Source organism: Vombatus ursinus, unplaced genomic scaffold, assembly GCF_900497805.2.
Source record: "Vombatus ursinus unplaced genomic scaffold, bare-nosed wombat genome assembly UNPS02014812.1, whole genome shotgun sequence".
Lineage (NCBI taxonomy): Eukaryota > Metazoa > Chordata > Mammalia > Diprotodontia > Vombatidae > Vombatus > Vombatus ursinus.
In genome coordinates, this window is record NW_020954590.1 from 53,104,878 (window position 1) to 53,124,328 (window position 19,451).

Below are 19,451 nucleotides of genomic sequence, written 5' to 3' on the forward strand. Positions count from 1 at the left end.
TCTGTAAAATCCGTGCACACTGCTGAAGGGTCTGCAAAATCCCTGCAAGCTGAGGGTTCTGCAAAATCCCTGCAAGCTGAGGGGTCTGCAAAATCCTTGCATTCTGAGGAGTCTGTAAAATCCATGCACACAGCTGAAGGGTCTGTAAAATCGGTGCACACTGCTGAAGGGTCTGCAAAATCCCTGAATGCTGAGGAGTCTGTAAAATCCCTGCATGTTGAAGGGTCTGTAAAATCCTTGCATGCTGAAGGGTCTGCAAAATCCATGCATGTTGAGGGGTCTCCAAAATCCATTCAAGCTGAGGGGTCTGCAAAATCCTTGCATGCTGAGGCTTCTGTTAAATCCGTGCATGCTGAAGGTTCTGCAAAATCTATTCACGCTGAGGGGTCTATAAAATCCGTGCACACTGAGGGTTCTGTAAAATCTGTACACGCTGAAGGTTCTGAAAATCAATCTGTGGCTGCTGACGGGTCTGCAAAATCTGTGCATGCTCAAGGGTCTCCAAAATCCATTCACTCTGAATCAAGGGTCAGTTCTGCATCCCAGGAGGAAACCGCAAATGTCATTTCGGGGGGAACTCCAAAATCAGTACGCTCCAGGGTATCTGTAAAACTTGCAGCTAGTGAGGCCCTTCATGTCCCAGAAGGTCTCACTGAATCGGAAAATGAGCCAGAAGGGGAACTCGAAGGGGAAGCAGCGCCTGAAGAAAGTTTGGTGCCACAAGGTAAGAAAATTAGATATTTATACAATTTATATTACAGGTGGCATGTTAGCTCTCTGAAGTCTGGTTTGTAAGGTCTTTAACTTTCATTGTGTATTTTTAAGTGTCAGTTCCTTTTAAATGCTTTGTTATGGTTTGAGATTTTACGTTCACAGGAGTGAGGATTTTAAAAACTGAATCCAGAATGCCAGGTTGGCCATGCTGCACATTTGTGGGGTTCATCAGTTGAAAGAACAAAAACTGAAAGAAGGGTGCTATTAAGGACTTGACCATCAGTTTGAAATTTCTCACTCATGTAAAAGTAAAATATCTTCTATTGCAGTGCATTTACATAGGTGGTGGCATTTAAACCTCCTGTTCAAAAATGGGGGGGGAAATAAATGGTGGTGGTGTTCAACTGCTTTCGCACTGGGTTGGGAGAATTCTGCATCTGGGTCGGAGGAACTGGGTTAGGCCCTAAGTTCCCCTGTCCCCCCCTGCACTCTGGGAGCTTTCTGCAGCTAAGTAAGCAACACAGTGGTCGTATGGAGAGAGGAAAAGTTGAGGTGAACGCTAATTTTTGGAGGCATCACAGATCGTTTTGGTAGCTAAAAGGACAGCCAAGTTTTTGTTTCAGGTAACTAGCCTTTATCTCTGTGCCTCTCCTGAGGTATACTAACAACAAGCCGTCTTCTCAGTTGCCAGATCATTTCTCGTGATACCCCCCCGGTGCACTAATTTGTCCTTCATCTCCATCCACCTATAGAAGGAGGCAGTTTGCACCTACTTTACGACAGTTGCAGAAGTCCTTTTAATTTTTCTTCAGGGAAGGGACATACATGATCCAATCCCCCCATTCCCTTTTGCAGAATCTCTCTCAACCTGGGTTCCTAAAGGAGCCAAGTGTGACTAGGAAAAGTGTTAGCAAAGCAGGTTTTTAGAAAAATATCAAATTCTGTTTGGCAATATGAAAGGGGTCCACTACTGATGCAAAAGCAAAGCACAGGGCTGGGGTTGGGTAGCATGTGGGACGGTCATTAGGCTTGTGGCTTTAGGGGGCACTTTCATCCCAAGTTCCTGTCTTCAAGTGCTTAAGTATTTTTAAAGGAGAAAAAATGTCCACACTTTTGAGCTGACCTTTGATCAGGTTTTATTATCATCAGCTCTAAAAAGGATATTTTTACTCATTGAGATTGAGTTATCAGAATATCCAGCACTTTAAAAAAAAAAAACCCCAAAAAACTTGACATTTATCCCAGGTGTTTTGCTAGGACTCTGATAACTCTGACTTTTGTTGTTTAAAAGGAAGACTTGGCATTTGCATATATATGTATATTTAACAAAAGATCAGTTGAAAACAATGTCTTTGGCTGTTGAAAACATCATTCTAAGCATGTGCATAATGGGGCTTTTGCTTTACTGAAAGAAGGCTGCATTAGGGAGTAAATCCCCGGTGTGCTAAAGATGAAGTCAGCATATCGAGTAAAGCAAAACTCTGGTACCTCTCTCTTTTGGAAACATTAGGTCCTCTTTCTCCCTTCCCGTGTTCTGGGACTCAGTTCCCCAAGACAGCCCATGTCTCCTCTAGGCAAACCAGAATTGACATGATAGACTTTGTGGGGTAGTAGATAATCTACTGCCAAACCTCTGGACGTCTTTCTTCTTTGAAAGGAGGGCCCTAGTGCGACCTCAGCAGATTGTTTGACTGCCACTCTGGATCTATCATTTCAAACCCTGCCTAGGTTGGAGGTGCTTTCTGGGGCAGTGAGTCAGGGAGCATGGATCATTTCATATGCAAAGTCGTATGAATGGGGAGATAGTTGGTGCTCGTGGGTAGCCAGAATTATATGCTCTATTGTTCGGTAAAAGTGCCCAAAAGATGGCCCCCGGTGCTGACTTCTCTCAGTAAGGAAAACGTCATTCTGCAGGTGCAATAATGGCACTGATGTTGTTTTCAATACCTCAGCATCCTTCTCAGCTGATATTTTTATAAAACTGATTTTAATTATCAAAGTCCTCTCTGAGGACTCTGCAGAAGCTCTGTCTGAAATTTGCTTAAGCACAAGCAAACAGGAACTTGGAATGAAAGGGGCCTCCTTAGCCACAACCCTCATGTCCCTGCTACTTGCTACGAGCCACAATGCTGTTCTCCTTTTTCAGCTGTGTAAACCCCTCTTTTTTTCTTCATGTTACCAAACACAATTCTTGTAGCCCTCTCTATAGCATGCTTTATGGCACATAGCATTCTCACTTGTTGATATGTAAAAGAACTGCAAAGACATTTCTGTGCATAGCGCTTGATACAGAGACCAACTTTAATGCCTGCAAATTGTTTTTTGTTTTTTATAGTGATAGCAGCAAGTGAAGCAGGACAACCACCACCATATTCTAACATGTGGACCCTTTATTGTCTAACTGATATGAAACAACAAAGCTGCCCATCACCGCCACCTGCACCCGGGCCTTTTTCCCAAGCAACCCTCTATCTGTCTAATGCTAAGGAGCCACAGTTTCTGCAGCATCCACCGAAAGTTACTTCTCCAACTTATGTGATGATGGACGACTCCAAGAGGACCAGTGCCCCACCTTTTATTTTAGTAGGCTCAAATGTTCAGAAAACACAGGAGTGGAAACCTCTTCCTGGACATGCTGTTATTTTACAGCCAGATCCCTCGAAGAGATTCACTGCAGTCCAAGTTCCCATTGCTGTTCCTACAGAACAGCAGAAATTTCAGAAACATCCCCCAGCCCCCCAGAAGGATAGCTGTCCTCGGAATGGACAAGAAGCCCCCAGGCCACAAAGCCCAGTTTTTCTTTCAGTTGCTATCCCAGTAGAAGATGTAGCCAAAAAGGGGTCAGGATCTGGTGACAAACATATGCCCTTTGCAGGAAGTTATAGTATTGCTGGAGAGATTACCATTGACTACTGCCCACCTTCGCAGAACAGATACTTAAAAGTGGAAGGTAAATGTCCCTACCATAGGGTGTGACCTTTTGGAGGAAGTATGGAATTAACATTGAGCTTCATAATCTTGATTTGTTTCATCTAGAGAGTGACTTTTTAAAAAAGAAAAGAAAAAAAATTAAATTGAATTGAATCAAGTTAATGTGTGATGAGTTGGGATATATTAACTTGCTCTATTCATTTGACTGTCCAAACTTCCTCATTATCAATTGATATTAAATACCCATCAGGTGCATACCAGACCCACAGCAAGGACTCAGTACATAAAATAAGAGAAAAGTAATCCACAAATTGTGCTAAGTTATAAAAACACAAGACATGGCTCCTTATTGAGTGGGATAAGACAGATAAACTTTAAACACTTTGAAAACAAGACAAAATAAATGCTGCTGCTTGAAAGGGGTATGATGGAGAGTGGGTAGAGTTAGTAGGGAAGGCTTGATGTAGCATGTAAGACTTGAGTGGCTCTTGAAAAGTGGGTAAAAATATGAACAGGTTGGGTTGAAACTAGGATGAACAAAGGCACAGAAATAGGAAGATTTGGTGGGTGGGAAGGATAAGAAAACTACCCTGACTCTGGAGCAGGGTGTTCTATTGGAAAGCAGTAGAAGATAGTGTTGGACAGGAAAAGAGAGGCCAGATTTTGTAGAGCCTTGAATACTAGCCTGAAGAGTTTAGACTTGAATTGGATAGGGCATAGGGAAAATAAAAGCTTTTGAGTAGGGGAAGTATAGTAATGAAAGTATATTTTAGGAAGATTATTAGTCTGGCCACATCATGGTTTGAACATGGGGAGAAAGGACTGCCTTGAGAATAAGTGAAAGTTCAGAGGAGGCATGTACAGGACTTGATGGAGATGAGCAAAGGCAGAAGAATGGGGAAAGTCCAAGATGACCAAGATTTTGAGCCTGAGACAATGATAAAAGGGCTAATCAACAATAAAAATAGCAGTTTGCTTATATGACACTAAAAGAGTAACACTTCATATTAATCCTGTGACCTAGACATTTCAGTTTCATTCATAGCATTGGAATGGTCAAAGGAGTTGAATGCCCAGCACTTTCTTCACTGAATCACATGGCTTCTCAACATTGCAAAATTGGGCAGGGAAGTAGTTGGTGGTTGTCTTTTGGCAGGGAGTAGGTAATGTGTGGTTGAAGATGATAAACTTGGCATTGAGTATTGGGGAGTTTGAGGCATTATGTAAAAGTGAAAATGCCCAAATACAAGAATGACTTGAAATAAAGATTTGCATAAATTGGCCATAGTAGTTGAAGTGGTGAAGAAAGGATAAGTATTATCTCTGAAGAAGTGGGGGAAGTATAAAGAAGAGTGTAAGCAGAGAGCTGAGGCCTAAGACTTAGGGGATGCCCATGGCTGGGAGGGGAGCCGAAGAGGAGAAATCAGACATGGTGTTACAGAAACTGGGGGAGGGGAAGAATGTTTATCCTTGTTAAATTAAATCTTGTTAGATTTGGGCCACCATCTCATACTGACAAGATCTGTTCAGATCCTTATTCTGCAGTCCATTCTATTGGCTTCCCCACCCCCCAACCCCCAGCTTCTTGGCATGCTTATCAAAACTGCAGGCAACATCAATATGATTGAATAAAAAGATTACAGGACTGACTCAGACCTGTGTTCAAGTCAAAGCTCCACCTTGTTCTAACTAGCTGGGTAACCTTGAACTAAATGGCTTAAACTCTGTCAATGTTACATTCTCATTTGCAAAATGGAGATATAGTACCAGTCCTACTAGAGACTCAGTAAACCACCCATATTCAAAGCACTGTTCTCAACGTGGGCGGTTGTAAGGAAAACATTTTGTAAACTGTTAAGCGCTATGGAAATAAATTAGCTCTTCTTAGTATTTTACTCAAGTTTCCAAGTCATTTATTTGGAAAAAAAAAAAAAAGGTTGAACAAAACAGGATCAAGAACAGATAGGCCTGCAGCATATTAATGATACTTCATTTTAGGTAGATGTTGATTTAGCCTGGCCATTGACCTAGCACCAAATCTACCTTGGTGAATTTATACAATCCAGCCTCTCCCCTCACCCCACTGCCACCTGCCCCTTCTAATCTCCTTCTTGTCCATTAGGCTTCATGGAGGAAAAAAAAAGACTTTATTAGAATTCTAACTAAAATCTGGGCATGTTCTATCTATGGGAAATGAGGTTAGTCTAGCATTTGTAAAGAGTGCTTAGTAGTACATAGTAGACAACTATATAAATGATTCCTTTACCCTTTTCCACTTGAACTCATTCTGGTTCATATTGGTCAGCACTTAATTTTGTGTGTGCTCATTCAAGTCATCTGTTTAATAATTTGTTCAAGAATTTTGTCAGGAAATCAACCTTTTTGAAAATTGATACAGCATTTGTCCATTTCCTCTTGTTTTCTGTCCATGGTTCTTCTAAAGATTACCTAATAGCCATTCAACAATCACATCCTCAGGCTGTCATTTGTTCCAGTAATGGGATTTGAATTCACTGAAGATTTCTAGGGTCTTAATATCTTCTTCATGTTTCCTCACCTTGTGTTTCAGTTGCCTCCAAATGATTTTTGTCATATTATTCTAAGCTGAAGATACTTTATGCTGTAGATAAAACAGAACCAGAACTAGGAGTCTAGTGGCTCTGGCCCTTTTTTTTTTTCCCTTTCATTAGTGGTCATCATAAATGTCAGACTACTTTCTCACCTTCAACATAATAAAAACAAATCCTTTTTTTGTTGTCTAGTATTTTTCATCAGCCTCAACTTGTTTTGGGGGTTAATCTGCCTTTCATCATCCTTATTACAACCATGACATTTCTTAAAAAAAAAATTCTACATCAGTCATATGCCCTTCCTTTCATATTACATGCCTTCTTAAAATCGGAATTTATTAATAAGTTCCCCTTGCTGCCATTTCATTCTCTTTAGACATTTCATTGAATCATTTGTAATTGTATAATAGGAATTTCATTCTTGATTGTCGCATTCTGTGAGACAATTTTCCTTTCGTGCCAAGCCTTTCATCTGTCTTTTGTGTCCCTCAGTGCTGAGTGCATAGAAAGTACTTACACAATGTTTATTGATTGATTTATTGACTGCTTCCTACATTAAGATTTTCAAGTTCATTTTATTATCCATCCTTTCTGCACATTGGATTTTATCCGTGAGTAGTTTTTCTATTCTAATTTCCAATTATTTTCTCCTATGAATTATCTTTCCCTCTGTTTTCCCCCTATGCTATCTCATATCTTTTTTCTAACTTTTTTGGAATTTGCTATCAAAGGTCAAAGTACGTCAGATGTTTATTTGTATTGTTCTAGTCATTGTGTATATATTGTTCTCCTAGTGCTGATGACTTGTATTAAAAGAGCAAAGAAATCAGTTGATGGACACCTAATTTTTTTCAAGTTTTTATTCATTTGTTAAGTCATTTGTTCATTCCTTTCCTTATTTATTTTTTCTGTCACAAAATGTTGCTATGACTGTTTTGGATGCTTTTTGACTTCCTTTTGGGATATATGCCTTCTTCTTGTTACTCTCTTCTCTCTAGGTTTTGAGTGTCATTCTCTCCATATTCTTCCCCTTATCTGACCACCTCAAGCTCTTTTGCTGGATCTTGATTTAGGTCATACTTGCAAACTGTAGGTGCCCTCAAAGGGCTTTATCCTAGGCCATCTTTTCCTCTCCATCTATGCTGCTATACTTGGTGATCTCATTGGCTCTCGTGGATTTCATGATCATTTCTGTGCTTATGAATCTCCAATCTACTTATGTCACCCTAATACCTCTGCCTTCTAGTCCTCTCCAGATACCTATGAGATATCTCAAATGGGATTTCCTGCAGACATCTTAAACACATGACCAAAACAGAACTCATTCTCTCTCTCCCCAAACACTCCTCACTTCCAAACTTCCCTCCTACTTTTTGAGGGCAACATCATCCTCCCAGTCTCCTAGATGCTCAAACTAAGTGTCATCCTCAACTCACCCCCCCCATTCCCACTCTCCAGTCTATTGTCAAGACCTGTTGATTTCACCTTCATAACATTTCCTGAATTCACCCTCTTTCTCCTCTGATACTGCTGCCACTCTGGTGCAAGCCCTCATCTCTTCATACCCAGACTATTGTAAGTGGCTGGTCTCCCAGCAACAAATTTCTCTCATTTTAGTCTATCCTCCATTCAGCCACCAGTGATTTTCCTAATAAATTCCAGTGGCTCCCTATTACCTCCAGGATAAAATGTAAAATCTTCTGGTGTTCAAAGTTCTTCATAACCTAGACCCCTTCCCATTTACACTCCCATTCTTTCACTCCCCTTTCCCCAGGCCCACATACTTTTTGATCCAGTAACACTAATCTTGCTGTTCCTCTGAAAAGACAGGCCATCTCTCAGTTCTGGACATTTTCTCTGGTTATCCCCCATGCCAGAAATGCTCTTTCTTCACCTATCTTCCATCATTTCCTTCAAGCCTAAGCTAAAATCCTACCTTTGATAGAAAGTCTTTCCTAATCCTTAATTGTAGTGCTTTACCTCTGTTGATTACCTCCTATTTTTTTCTGTACATAGCTTGTTTTGTACATCCCAGAGTCACACAGCTAGTAAATGTCTTGAGGCAAGATTTGAACTCAGGAACATGTCTTCCTGACTCCAGCCAGGCCTGGCAACTCTAACCACTGTACCACCTATCTGGCCCCCAACTAGCCATACCAGGCCACTATACCCTTTATTTTGTAAATGGCTTCCTCCCAGGGAATTGTGACTAGCAGCTCTTTTTCTCAGCCTAATAATGGATTTCTTTATTTCTGCTTCATTCTGTGGAACACAGGATACTATTTTATTCTCAAGAAGAGCCAGGTCCGGTCTCAATGGGAAGAGTCTCAGCTTCTTTATATAGTTCTAATGGTTTAGAGAGCTTTTTCTTCTTCCTTCCTTCTCTGTTTCATTCTTTTGTCCTCTAATGTCTTGATGATAATTTAGCTTACTCTTTTATTCTGTCTTTGGTTTTCCCATCGACTCATTTCTTGCATCTTGTCAAGGATCTAGCTGTTCTGATAAGCCAGAGTGAGGAAGCATTCTCCACGTTCTTTCTCCTAGTCTCCTGGCAAGAAGGCAAACTTAGGTTATAGCCTATGTACGTCCACCATTGTGTATGTATGCCTTTCCATTGCTCTTTGGGTGACCTGCCACTGTAAAGGCCCAGTGACTGTAGTTCAATACATCCAATAGCTATCTACAATAACTGAAAGAATATCGTTGCAAATATAGTTCTTTGTTTTAGAGAGACATTTGGAATCAGTAAAAGTACTACTCAGTTTCCCAAATGCAATGCAGCTTATTCTTCTATTAAATTCTGGGGCTACTTCATTGTCCAACTGCAATAATTGTCCAAGATACATATTCTAATGCATCACCTGCCATCTAACCACATTTTACAGTCTGAACAAGCAGCATTCTTCATTCACTTGGCTTTTTCCAACTGGAAAGTTAGAAATGCTTTGAATCATTTTGGGTGTCTCTGAGAAGGCTTAGTGTCTTCTCTAATGTAGTTTTGGGAATCAGTGCCAAGTCATTGACAAAGAGGAAAGTCTGGAAGATTTAACAATTCATGTGGAATCCCTTTGCAATTGGAACTCTGTGCTAGATGTCTTTCAAGACAATGACAAATACTTGAGATAAGAATGTTTGCATGCTTCATGCCTTAACTGATAACAGAGTTTTAGAGTTATTTCTGTTGTTGCATCTTTCAAGGAATCTTGTATGATTTATTAACTTTATCTTGTATGGTTTTAAAATGTGCATAGGAGACATCTTTTTGGAGGACAGCCTTTTAAGGTTGTATTTTGTGTTAGCTCATCAAAATGCTCCCCCCCCCCCCTTAATAATAGGGGACATTTGGCTGTAAGGTCTTCTTTTGACTTTTCAGACAACTTGTACCTTTAAAGATGTGGTTTGCAACAGAGTGTCATTTGTGAAAACTGACTTGTTCCCTTTTCATGCCTTTTTAAATTTTTTTTTTTCAGGCAATTGGGATTAAGTGACTTGCCTAGGTCACACAGCTAGTAAGTGTCAAGTGGTTGGTCTGGGGCCGAATTTGAACTCAGTTCTTCCTGACTTTAGGGCCAGTGCTCTATCCACTGAGCCACCTAGCTACCCCTCCTTTTCATGCCTTTCTTAAGAATGCCCTTGATGTATGTAGATTGTTCTTAGTATCTGGGTTGGCCAGTTAAGCACATGGATGGGAATACTTAGTAGTAATTTTTAACTCTCTTCTTTTTGGTAATAAGGTGTGTAATTTTTTGAAGGGCTTGGTTTGTTACCCTCCCACTTTCAAGTTTGGCAATTGATCCTTCAACATCCTCACAATTATGAATCATCATTTAGCATGGATTTTCTCTCTACGTGCTCTAGTTCAGGTGTTTCTCTCATTTTTTATTTTTTAGTGTCATTTCTACTTTCTCATGTAGCCTATCGGGGACTGTGATTTTAGAGTCGAAATGTAGTGGCTTTACTATATCAGCAGCGTCACTGATCAAGAAAATAGTTTGTTATAGAAACACTGCAGTTTTCCCCCCCATTTCTTATGATTATTATCTTCTCACCTTCATTCTGAAGGTCAGAATGATCTGACCTAATTTGATTTAACTGAACTTTCTGAAAACATTTCCCCTCCCTACTGTCTCTTGCTTCTTCATACAGTGATGTTGCCCATAATTACCTAGCTTTGTAAGATTTTACAAATGAGTTTAAATTCTAAACTGATGTTGCCTGTGACTGACATACCTCTACTTGTCAAAGATATCAAGTGTTTAATGGTTAAGGTGGTTTGTAGGATCTTTTGGAGGTCTTATAACACTTGGTTTTAACTGGTTAAACCTCCTTCAGAAGTGGTGATCATCTGTTTGAATATCTGCTAATCAGTTTCACATTTTTCAGTGTCATTCTACCAATTTGGATCTTCCTCAAGTGAACACCATATCTTTTTAATTTTCTGGTTTGATATTGACTTTGATAATTGTTCTAATACCAGTAATGTGTATACAGACAATTTGGAAATTGTCATCAGTAACCTATCCTTTCCTGTCAGAATATAATCAACTTCGTTTTTTGTAATGTCATTTAGCGCTAATTATATCCAGCACCTTTCAATCCTATTGCAAAGAAAGTTTGATATATAGGTATAAGGCACCTGTATAGTGCACAAGCCTCTGGCCTTTCATTTCTTAATCTTGAACTACTTTTAAAAACATTTTTCAGGGTCTTTCCCATGCTCATGTTTGCACTGAAGTTATTAAGTATTAATGCATTAAATTGGTTTATTTTGGAAAGCTTTATCTAGTTCTTTGTAGAATATTTATCACTTTTTTTTGTGGGTACATAATCCATAATAAATCTTCATTATGTCTTTTAGCAAATCTTTGTTTGGAGCAGTGCAATGTGGATGACAAAGCACCCAGAGACTTTTTTCTTGTTGCTTCTGGATTTATATTCAAACCAACTCCTAAGTATTTTATTTGCTTCTCCAAAGAGAACGTGAGAGCCACGTTTCCACTTAGTTTCTAGTGCCTGTCATCTTCTGGGCTTATTGATAGTGACACTGTCAACAGTGACAACAACCCACCTCTACCAGTAGTATGTTACTCATTGGCCAAGTATCTCACATTTAAATTATAAGTAGTTAATTTAATCATTATAATGGTCAAAACCTCTAATTTTTTAACACTCTCTGCTCCTATTTCTTACAGTTTGCTAACATAACCCCAGCAGTAGGAGGATGGCCACACAAGACTGAGGGCCATTTTACAGTTACCTTGTTTTATGGATTGCTGTGGCCAAAGATAGTAGTAATAGGGGCCAGTAGTAGTGAGGAGCTTCTTGTCCTAAATTTACCTGAACTGGGAAAGGAGTCTGCCTGTTCCTAGGGCTGTTCCTGTGCATTAAGATGACTTGGGAATTAAATTTGTGCTTTAATAATAAAGTCCTATTCCGGTGCCTATAAATTTCACAGAAGTCCTATTCCAGTGTCTTGTATGAAGAATTATTGAAGTAAAAGTTCTGACAGACTCTATCAAGCTGGAAAAGTTTTAAATATGAACCAATGATAGAACACCTGTTATCTAGCTAAGTTTGGTGAGGCTACCAGATGATGAATTATTTCAACCACAGCAAATCAGAAAGTTACATACCAAGACAAAGAGGAAGTCATGCTTTGTATCAATGAGAGGCGTTCCCACATCAGTGAAATCAGGAGTTCTTGAAGTAGTTGGCACAGTGAAGTGGAAAGAGCACAGGGTTTAGGATCAGATAACCTGAGTTACGATGCCCATGGGACAACAGGGTTAAGTCACTGAATCTCTCTGAGCATCACTTTACTCATCTGTAAAGTTGAGGGGTTTGGCCTAAATGACGTCTTAAGTCCTTTCCTGCTCAAAAGCTGTGATCTTATTGCATCCATTTGTGATGCTGTTTTCATTCAGCTCCAGTAGGAATTCCAGTTAGAAACTTTTAGTTTTAGTTCTATGCCTTTCATTAAGGAGACAGCTTATATTACTGGCCACAATTATTTTTGAGACGTCAGTGACAAGAAAGCAATCACACAGTGAAAATGGACATATGTTTAGAAAATCAGGATGATTCTGAGAGATGAAGTTACTGGGTTTAATAGGAGCATGAGATCATACTGTTCTTATTCTGTGCTAGCCTTGGGAAGAATGAGTAGGGAAACTAATAGGTACCTTATTTTTAACATCAAAGTATTTTTAACATCATAATAGACATTTAAAAGGAATAGTTCAGTGTCCAAATTTCAAATTTCCATAAATCAGGGTGTGGGATATCTCTTAAAGTTTTAAGACCTTATTAAGAAGCAGATAATCTATTCTTTGAAGAAAAAAGTCTCCCTGAATAACATCTATATTTATGTTTTGAGACTTTAGTCATTTAGAGGGGTACAAAGTGAAGCCCAGCCTTTACACTGAGCACTATAGAATGATCCAATTATCCCTGAAAAGCTTTACCAGGATTCTTTTAAAAGGTCTGTAACTGATAATGAACATATTTGAAGATCTCCCATAGCCTTCCAAAAACTGCCATCACTGAATTAACCCTTACAAGATGAACCACAGAAAAGGCATCTATGAGTTCCAGACCAGAGGACTGACATATGAAACTCTGGATACTTGTTCCCTGTAGCACTTGAAAAAGCTAGATCTTTCCGAGTTAGGAGGCATTTATGCCACCTCCTCCCATCTTAAATTGTGGCGTGTGTGTGTGTAACAGGTATATATATGTTGGTATCTATATATCCATGTATGTATGTGTACCTCTCTCTGTGTGTATACATACACAGTATATGGTGTGTTATACTCACATATACGTAGATACATTTAGTTCCAAGGAATTATCTGGAAGATGCATCCAAAATTTCAAACTGAACCTGTGGGATTAATCAAGAAAAGTTCTGCATCCTTTCACTGCTGTTTGTTATATAAGAAAAATTAGGTTGGAATAACTTAGTTCAAGTTATTCCAAAGTTGCGTAAACGTACAGATATAACTATTTCCCAAAGTAACCTCTGATTCAGATCCTTCAAATTCACAAATTAAGGCAAAATCTTTACCTAAGTCAAGGTTGGAATAATCTACTCTCTATCACGTTTTATCAGTCAATAAGATAACAAACCAGTTTTTAACACAAAAGCAGATTGCTGTTAAACATCACTGCTACCAAGCATGGATCCAACATAATTTGAATAAGGAATAACCAAGCATTCTTGAAACAGATATAGATGAGAACCATGGATTTTTAATCCACCATCCTTTTCAACATGTTCAGTATCATGCCTAAATTTAAACATTAAATATGTACGTTGTTCCCTTTAACAGATGCCGAAAATGATGCTTGAGACAACCTTCAAGGTGGAATCTATACCACCATGAATAATATATCAATAAACTTCATGCAAGCATTGTGTTGTTTTCCTGTTTTATTTTTTTCTGATTTAGATGTTCTGTAGTTTAGAAGGTATGCAAGCACTTGAGTACTTAATGTTTCAGTTAAAGTTAGTTGTAGAACGATCAAATATTGAGCTCAACTTATGTGACAAGATACAGCCTTCAGTGTATATATGTATGGGGAGAAAGGATAACTAACCATTCCTACTCCAGCAAATCTGTTAGTCGCATGTATTTTATAAAGTGGCTCCTTAACTAGAAGATTAAATATTCTAACCAACATTTAAATTCTCAACCATAAGCTATTTTATATTTAATTCACATTTGTGTAATTAGAACTAACACATTTACTAGCAGCAGAATTTGGTGTAATTTGACTCACTAAGATTATACTGCATGATTACAGTATGGACAATACCTCTGGGTACTATATAGATAGGGGAACCTCAGGGGGCAGTAACAAAGAAAAATATGATAACAAGAGTCACTGTTAGGAGGGTATATTTTAAATTTTAAAAGAAACCACACATCTTTGGAATGTTCTAAAGTCTTTATTTAGCAGCAGTTAAATTTTTCATTATAATACCTGTTAAGTTTGAGAGAGCAATTAAAACATTTTGCAGGAGCTACTTCAGCACTCCTAAGCTATGTCCCAGTTTAGTGTGTGTGTGCGTATATATATATATGTGTGTGTGTGTATATATATATTATATATGTGTGTGTATATAAATACCACGATTTAATGCACCCCAATTAAAGGGGCAAAGCTACTGTACAATAGGTCTCCATACATATCTTAAGTACACAGGTGCCTTGTAGACTTGAAATGCACAAGACCTCCTTTTTTTTTTAATATAGTTTGATACTTACAATACATACACATGTGCAATTTAATTTCTCCAGTGGTATGCACCAATGGAACTTGACATTTAAAAAGGCTTGTCATTTTTGTTGACGGTCAACACCCTACAATTTCCAGTGATTTTTTTTATGAATTAACAAAAAAAATTTAATTTCTTAGCCTATATTTTTGATTCCAATTTGTATAATTTAAATGTTTTTTGATGCTTTAAAATCATACTGGTTACAGGAGAATGTGAAAGCAAATTCAATACACTGCACTGAAGTGAGTACAACATAAAATACCTTGCCTATTAGTTACCATTTTAATCCTTGAGAAATTTTAAATCAATAATACTTATTCTGAATATTCTGGCCTGGGGTTGGGGTAATTGGTGAAAAGGACAGGGAATTAATAAAAAGAAAAGCTATTTTTATTAATGAAGTAAATCTTTACAAAGTATCATATCCTTTTTCAAGTTTGACCACATGAACATTTGGGCGTGTTCTCGAGACTCCTATGTTACATCCACCACATTCGCATAAAAACTACCTTTTTGACTTGCTTTGAGAACCCAACTTATTTCCACAAACTTAAGAGTTTCTGTTTGGGTGGCAATTTCCTTTAACCCATATGGCAGAAACAGCCATAAAAAATCAGATTCCCTAACAGGTTCCCCCCTTATATAAAACAGTATGCCAAGTGAGTATTTTCTGGTAGCAAAACTATTATTTCCCCCAAGTCCTTCAGAACCAATGCCACCACATTACTAGTTGTATGAAGTGCAAATTTTCACGGGCAGGTTTTCCTTTTTTTTTTTTTTTTTGTTTTAAGATGAATAAAAATAAAGAAAAAAATCCTCTAGAAATACAGACTTAAGACTGATTTGTGGATTAGCCAATGGGTCCTGACTGTGTTTTTAATAAATGTCAGGCAAATTAAAGTAGTTTCTGTCCCAGTAGCTGCCTGAGTAAAGCCAGTCCTGTGCTCCATTGTAGGGATTGGGCCCTTGATGGAACCACCTGTTGGAATAAAAGGAGGACAAGGTTTGTGAGGAAAAGACTACTCAAAATGAAACATTAAACTTTAGAATTCAAAACTGCTTTGCTTATAGATCCAGACTGAAGTTTAACTTTACAAGATGTAAATGTTAACAAAAGCAATGTTTTGAAAATCCAATGATGCGTTCACCTGATTTAAACAGACCATGTTAAGAAATGGCTGCAAAGGTGTTATTTTAAAGATATGAAAACAGAAATAATGTTTGTTGTTGTTGTGAAGAGTATCTGTACAGGTTAAGGGGTCTGTTAAGTGTTTTCTTCAAAGCAGATCTGAATAAATGAAACAACATATAAGCATGCAGATTAACTTCTTGCCAAAACACAGAACCACCACAAGCAATACATCCCCCAAGTACAATAAACCTTTATCGGCACAGAGGAATCCCTTACTGCTTGAAAGAGTTTCATTGGCTTAAAATTTCCTTTTGTTCTGAGAGCAGAACAATGGAAGTTTATGAATAAGCATTTGAAAAAAACAGTACTTATCTCCTCTTTTTATAATGGTGTGGTGTTCCTAGAAGGATAATAATAATAACCCAGTTGAAATGGTGGCAGGATCACAGAGACAACCCAAACCTTAAGAGTTTAGCTTATGGTACAAGTAGAACATGTCTACAGCCAGAGCTGCCAGAGTGAATGATTTTGCTTCATCAGTTTTCTCCACTTTCTTTCCTCATCCTTACACCACTTGCATGACAAGCATCATCATAAAAGATTCTCCTAAGTAGAATTCATCAAAATGAAAACAGCAGGCAAAAATAACCCCATAGAAAGGCAATATACCTAAATGGTTCCGGATACTTCCCTAATAAAATGAAGGGGTTAAAACAGATGATTTTAAAGGTACTTTTCAGTTCTAAAACTGCACTCTTATTCTGCAACTCTACATCATCCTAACCATGTAACCTATTTAGGAGATATTCTCTTTTCCATTTGGAAAACCTACACTTTTGGGGTCCTGGGAAGAAGTGAACCACCTTTTGGAATCTGTATTGAGATTTGCTACTAACAACTTGGTCTACAGGTTAATAAGAACAGTAAGAATATCTCTCAAAATTTCTTCAAACCTGTTTTTAAAAAGAACCCAAGCATTCAAGAACAAAAAGTTGGATAACATTTGAAACAAAGTCCCAAAATAGTTCCATAATATAAACAAAATAACTGAGAACCTGTGGCATTAGGTTAGGTATTTGCAATCAGAGATTAACAGTGATAGCCTGTCAAACCTGATTTTCTGATCATCATTTCTGTAAAAGGCTTAGTCTGATTTTTATGCTTTTCAAAAAGAAACTATCAGCTCCCAGGTATCTGAATATAGATCATCTTTGTCATTTTTTTCAGTCCCCATGTTTACCTTCCTTGGCTACTCAGTCCATATCTATTTCCTTTCCCCTCCTGGTCTGGGCCCAAGTAAAGCAAATAGATTTTAGACAACTACAATTAATTTCTGCAAATGTTCTAAAGAAGGTAAATTTTCTATAGGAAAGCAAAAACTCATAGTTCAGAAAAACTGTACATTATCCACTGCTGCCTTTCTAATTAGACTGATAATTAAGAGTTAACATTATGGCATAAGTACATGATAAAAACGAAGTATTTAACTTACAGAACACTTCCACAAATGTATTATGTGCAACAACAAAAATAATTATTTCACTTCATTCAGCTCTGAATTAGCAAAGTACAAAATTAGGTCTCACAAGGGTAGGTAAATCTGTATATCAGAACATTAGGAATATGATACTTTCTATTTGATTTGAAGAGAATTTTCAATGTGTGCGTGTAACACACACACACAGAAGAGTCTAGGAGCCTGTGCCCACTAGCCAGGGTAGGACTTCAATCATAACACTGACATGTTTTCTTTTCTACATTAAGAAATAGGTCTGATAAAGGACCGAAAGTGGTTTCCACAAAGTTTGCAGGAAATGAGATTGCTTCATGGGCACATCTCCTATGGGGATATGGGTGAGGTAGTCTGTAAAGAAAATGGTTTCTGAAAACAAAAGTAAACTGAGAAGCAGTAATGAGGAATTATTAAACAGGATAAATAAAAGTTTAGAGTAGTAGTCTAACTTTAAATTCCTTCTAGTAACTGAGGCCAAGGAAGATAAGAAAAATTAAAATCCACCCAGAGTAAAAACAAACAAACTGGCCAACAGTTTCTTCCTGTGCTCTCCACCAAGCCTTTTCAAAGCAGAGTAGCTGAGCAAAGACTAGATTTGGGATCAGAAGTTACTGTTCAGAATTCCAGCTGGCCCACTCCCCTTTAGTCAAGTTCTTTATGGTAAGCCTCAATTTCCTCAGTTGTAATACTGGGATGATTCAATGCCTCCCGTACAATATTTTTGTGAGAAGCAAATGAAATAATGTATGTAAAGTGCTCTGTAACCACAAATCAACATCCAATATAAGCTCTTAACACCTTAACGTGACCCAATCCTTTAGCTGTGCCTAATGTCATGAAGAAGGGCTTGCCTACACGGTCAAATCCAACTGGAACAAAGTTCTGCACGATGATTCAGGGGAGAAAATGTGGCTGTACAGAAAATATTCAAGACACCCTTTTGTACCATGTGACTATCATACATGTGTGTAAAGTACTTTTACTGACTGGCAGGAAGCAGTGAAAGGGTTATCCCTAAATGCAAGATTAGTTTGTCTGAAACTGACAATTTAAAAAACCACAGGGCTTAATGTGATTATGAACTGTGGCTTCAGCATAACCGGGAATTTAAACACATGTTCTGGGATGTTGTTAATTTTCTAAGCTCTACTGATAGGTATTTTAGCATTAACCACACCTCTTTTAAAAAGAAGTCACATAATGCAGACGTCGATTTATAATTTTCTTGTGGATATAGTTCTCCTTCTGGCTTCCTCACTACTAAAATTGCTGTTTAGATGGGCAATATTCACATCCTTATTCAAGCCTCGGAAAGAACTGAAGAGGCAGCACGGAATAGCAGAAAGCATCCTGGAGTTGGAGATTCTAATTCTGACACTGACACAGAGCAGCTGTGTGACTGAAGGCCCTTATTCTCTCAGAGCCTCAGGTGATTAATTTGTAAAATGGAAAGCATAATATCTGTAGGACCCTCTTCACACCAGGCAATTGTGAGAATCAAATCTATGTTAACAATCTTTGTTAACTTTGTGTAAGTTTATATAAATAGCAGTTATTATTACTGTTATTATCTGAATTCCATTTCCCCCAATATTTATCACAGTGCTCTCCAAACAATAGGCACCTAATAAATGTTTACTATTATAATACCAACTGATGACTTTTGTTTCCTTGTTCCTCCCCTTCTTGCTTTAGCCTCCAAGAATAATCTTATAAAAAGGTTAAATGTGTCCAAAAGGGCATATGTAAGGTGTATAGGTAGTAGGCAAGAGAAGGTTAGTAAGATAAATGGAGAATCCACAGACTGAATAATGGTGTCTTGACTAATCCTAATCAACAGAGTGGAATGGCTGCCCCTCTAACACCTGAAAATGAATTACAAGTTCTATAATTTAGGGGTGTTGAAATGTTTTCCATTCTGCTCTAATATTAAAAAAAATATTTCCAAAATGATAGTCAGTTTTCCCTCCTAAGTGGGGGGAAAATAATAAAATATTTTTTTAACCTGGTAATTCACTACCTTCACAAAAAACTTGTGATTAGTTATTAAAGTACAGTTTAAACTTGATAAGTGATATCTTGATTTGATGTCATTTTCCTGCTGTAATGATAAATGAAAATCTTTTGACTCATGCAACAAATCATTGGACCAGGTAGCATTTTAAGGAAGAAAAGCTTTGTGCCAAATTAATATTCCTAAGACTCCTGCATGAAAAAGCAGCTATCTCAAAAAGATCTGAGAGTTTTAATGGACTGCAAACTCAATGAATCAAAAACATGCTATGACAGCCAAAAAAAGAATGCAGT

At 37.9% G+C, this 19,451-nt stretch overlaps 2 protein-coding genes across 5 annotated transcripts in view; one reads left to right on the forward strand and one right to left on the reverse strand.

Annotated features, from left to right (window-relative positions):
- LOC114054117 (proline-rich receptor-like protein kinase PERK10) overlaps nt 1-3,777 on the forward strand; it is a 17,740-nt gene extending 13,963 nt beyond the window's left edge. The window contains 2 exon segments of the mRNA XM_027877248.1: nt 3,050-3,621; nt 3,623-3,777. Of these exon segments, the coding sequence (XP_027733049.1) occupies nt 3,050-3,621; nt 3,623-3,655 (605 nt within the window). The 3' untranslated portion in view covers nt 3,656-3,777.
- A 10,369-nt stretch (nt 3,778-14,146) lies between these two features.
- LOC114053921 (oxysterol-binding protein-related protein 1) overlaps nt 14,147-19,451 on the reverse strand; it is a 305,142-nt gene continuing 299,837 nt past the window's right edge. For all 4 annotated transcript variants that reach the window (XM_027877060.1, XM_027877061.1, XM_027877062.1 and 1 more), the window contains one exon: nt 14,147-15,478. In XM_027877060.1, the coding sequence (XP_027732861.1) occupies nt 15,376-15,478 (103 nt within the window). In that variant the 3' untranslated portion in view covers nt 14,147-15,375. The remainder of the gene's footprint in view (nt 15,479-19,451) is intronic.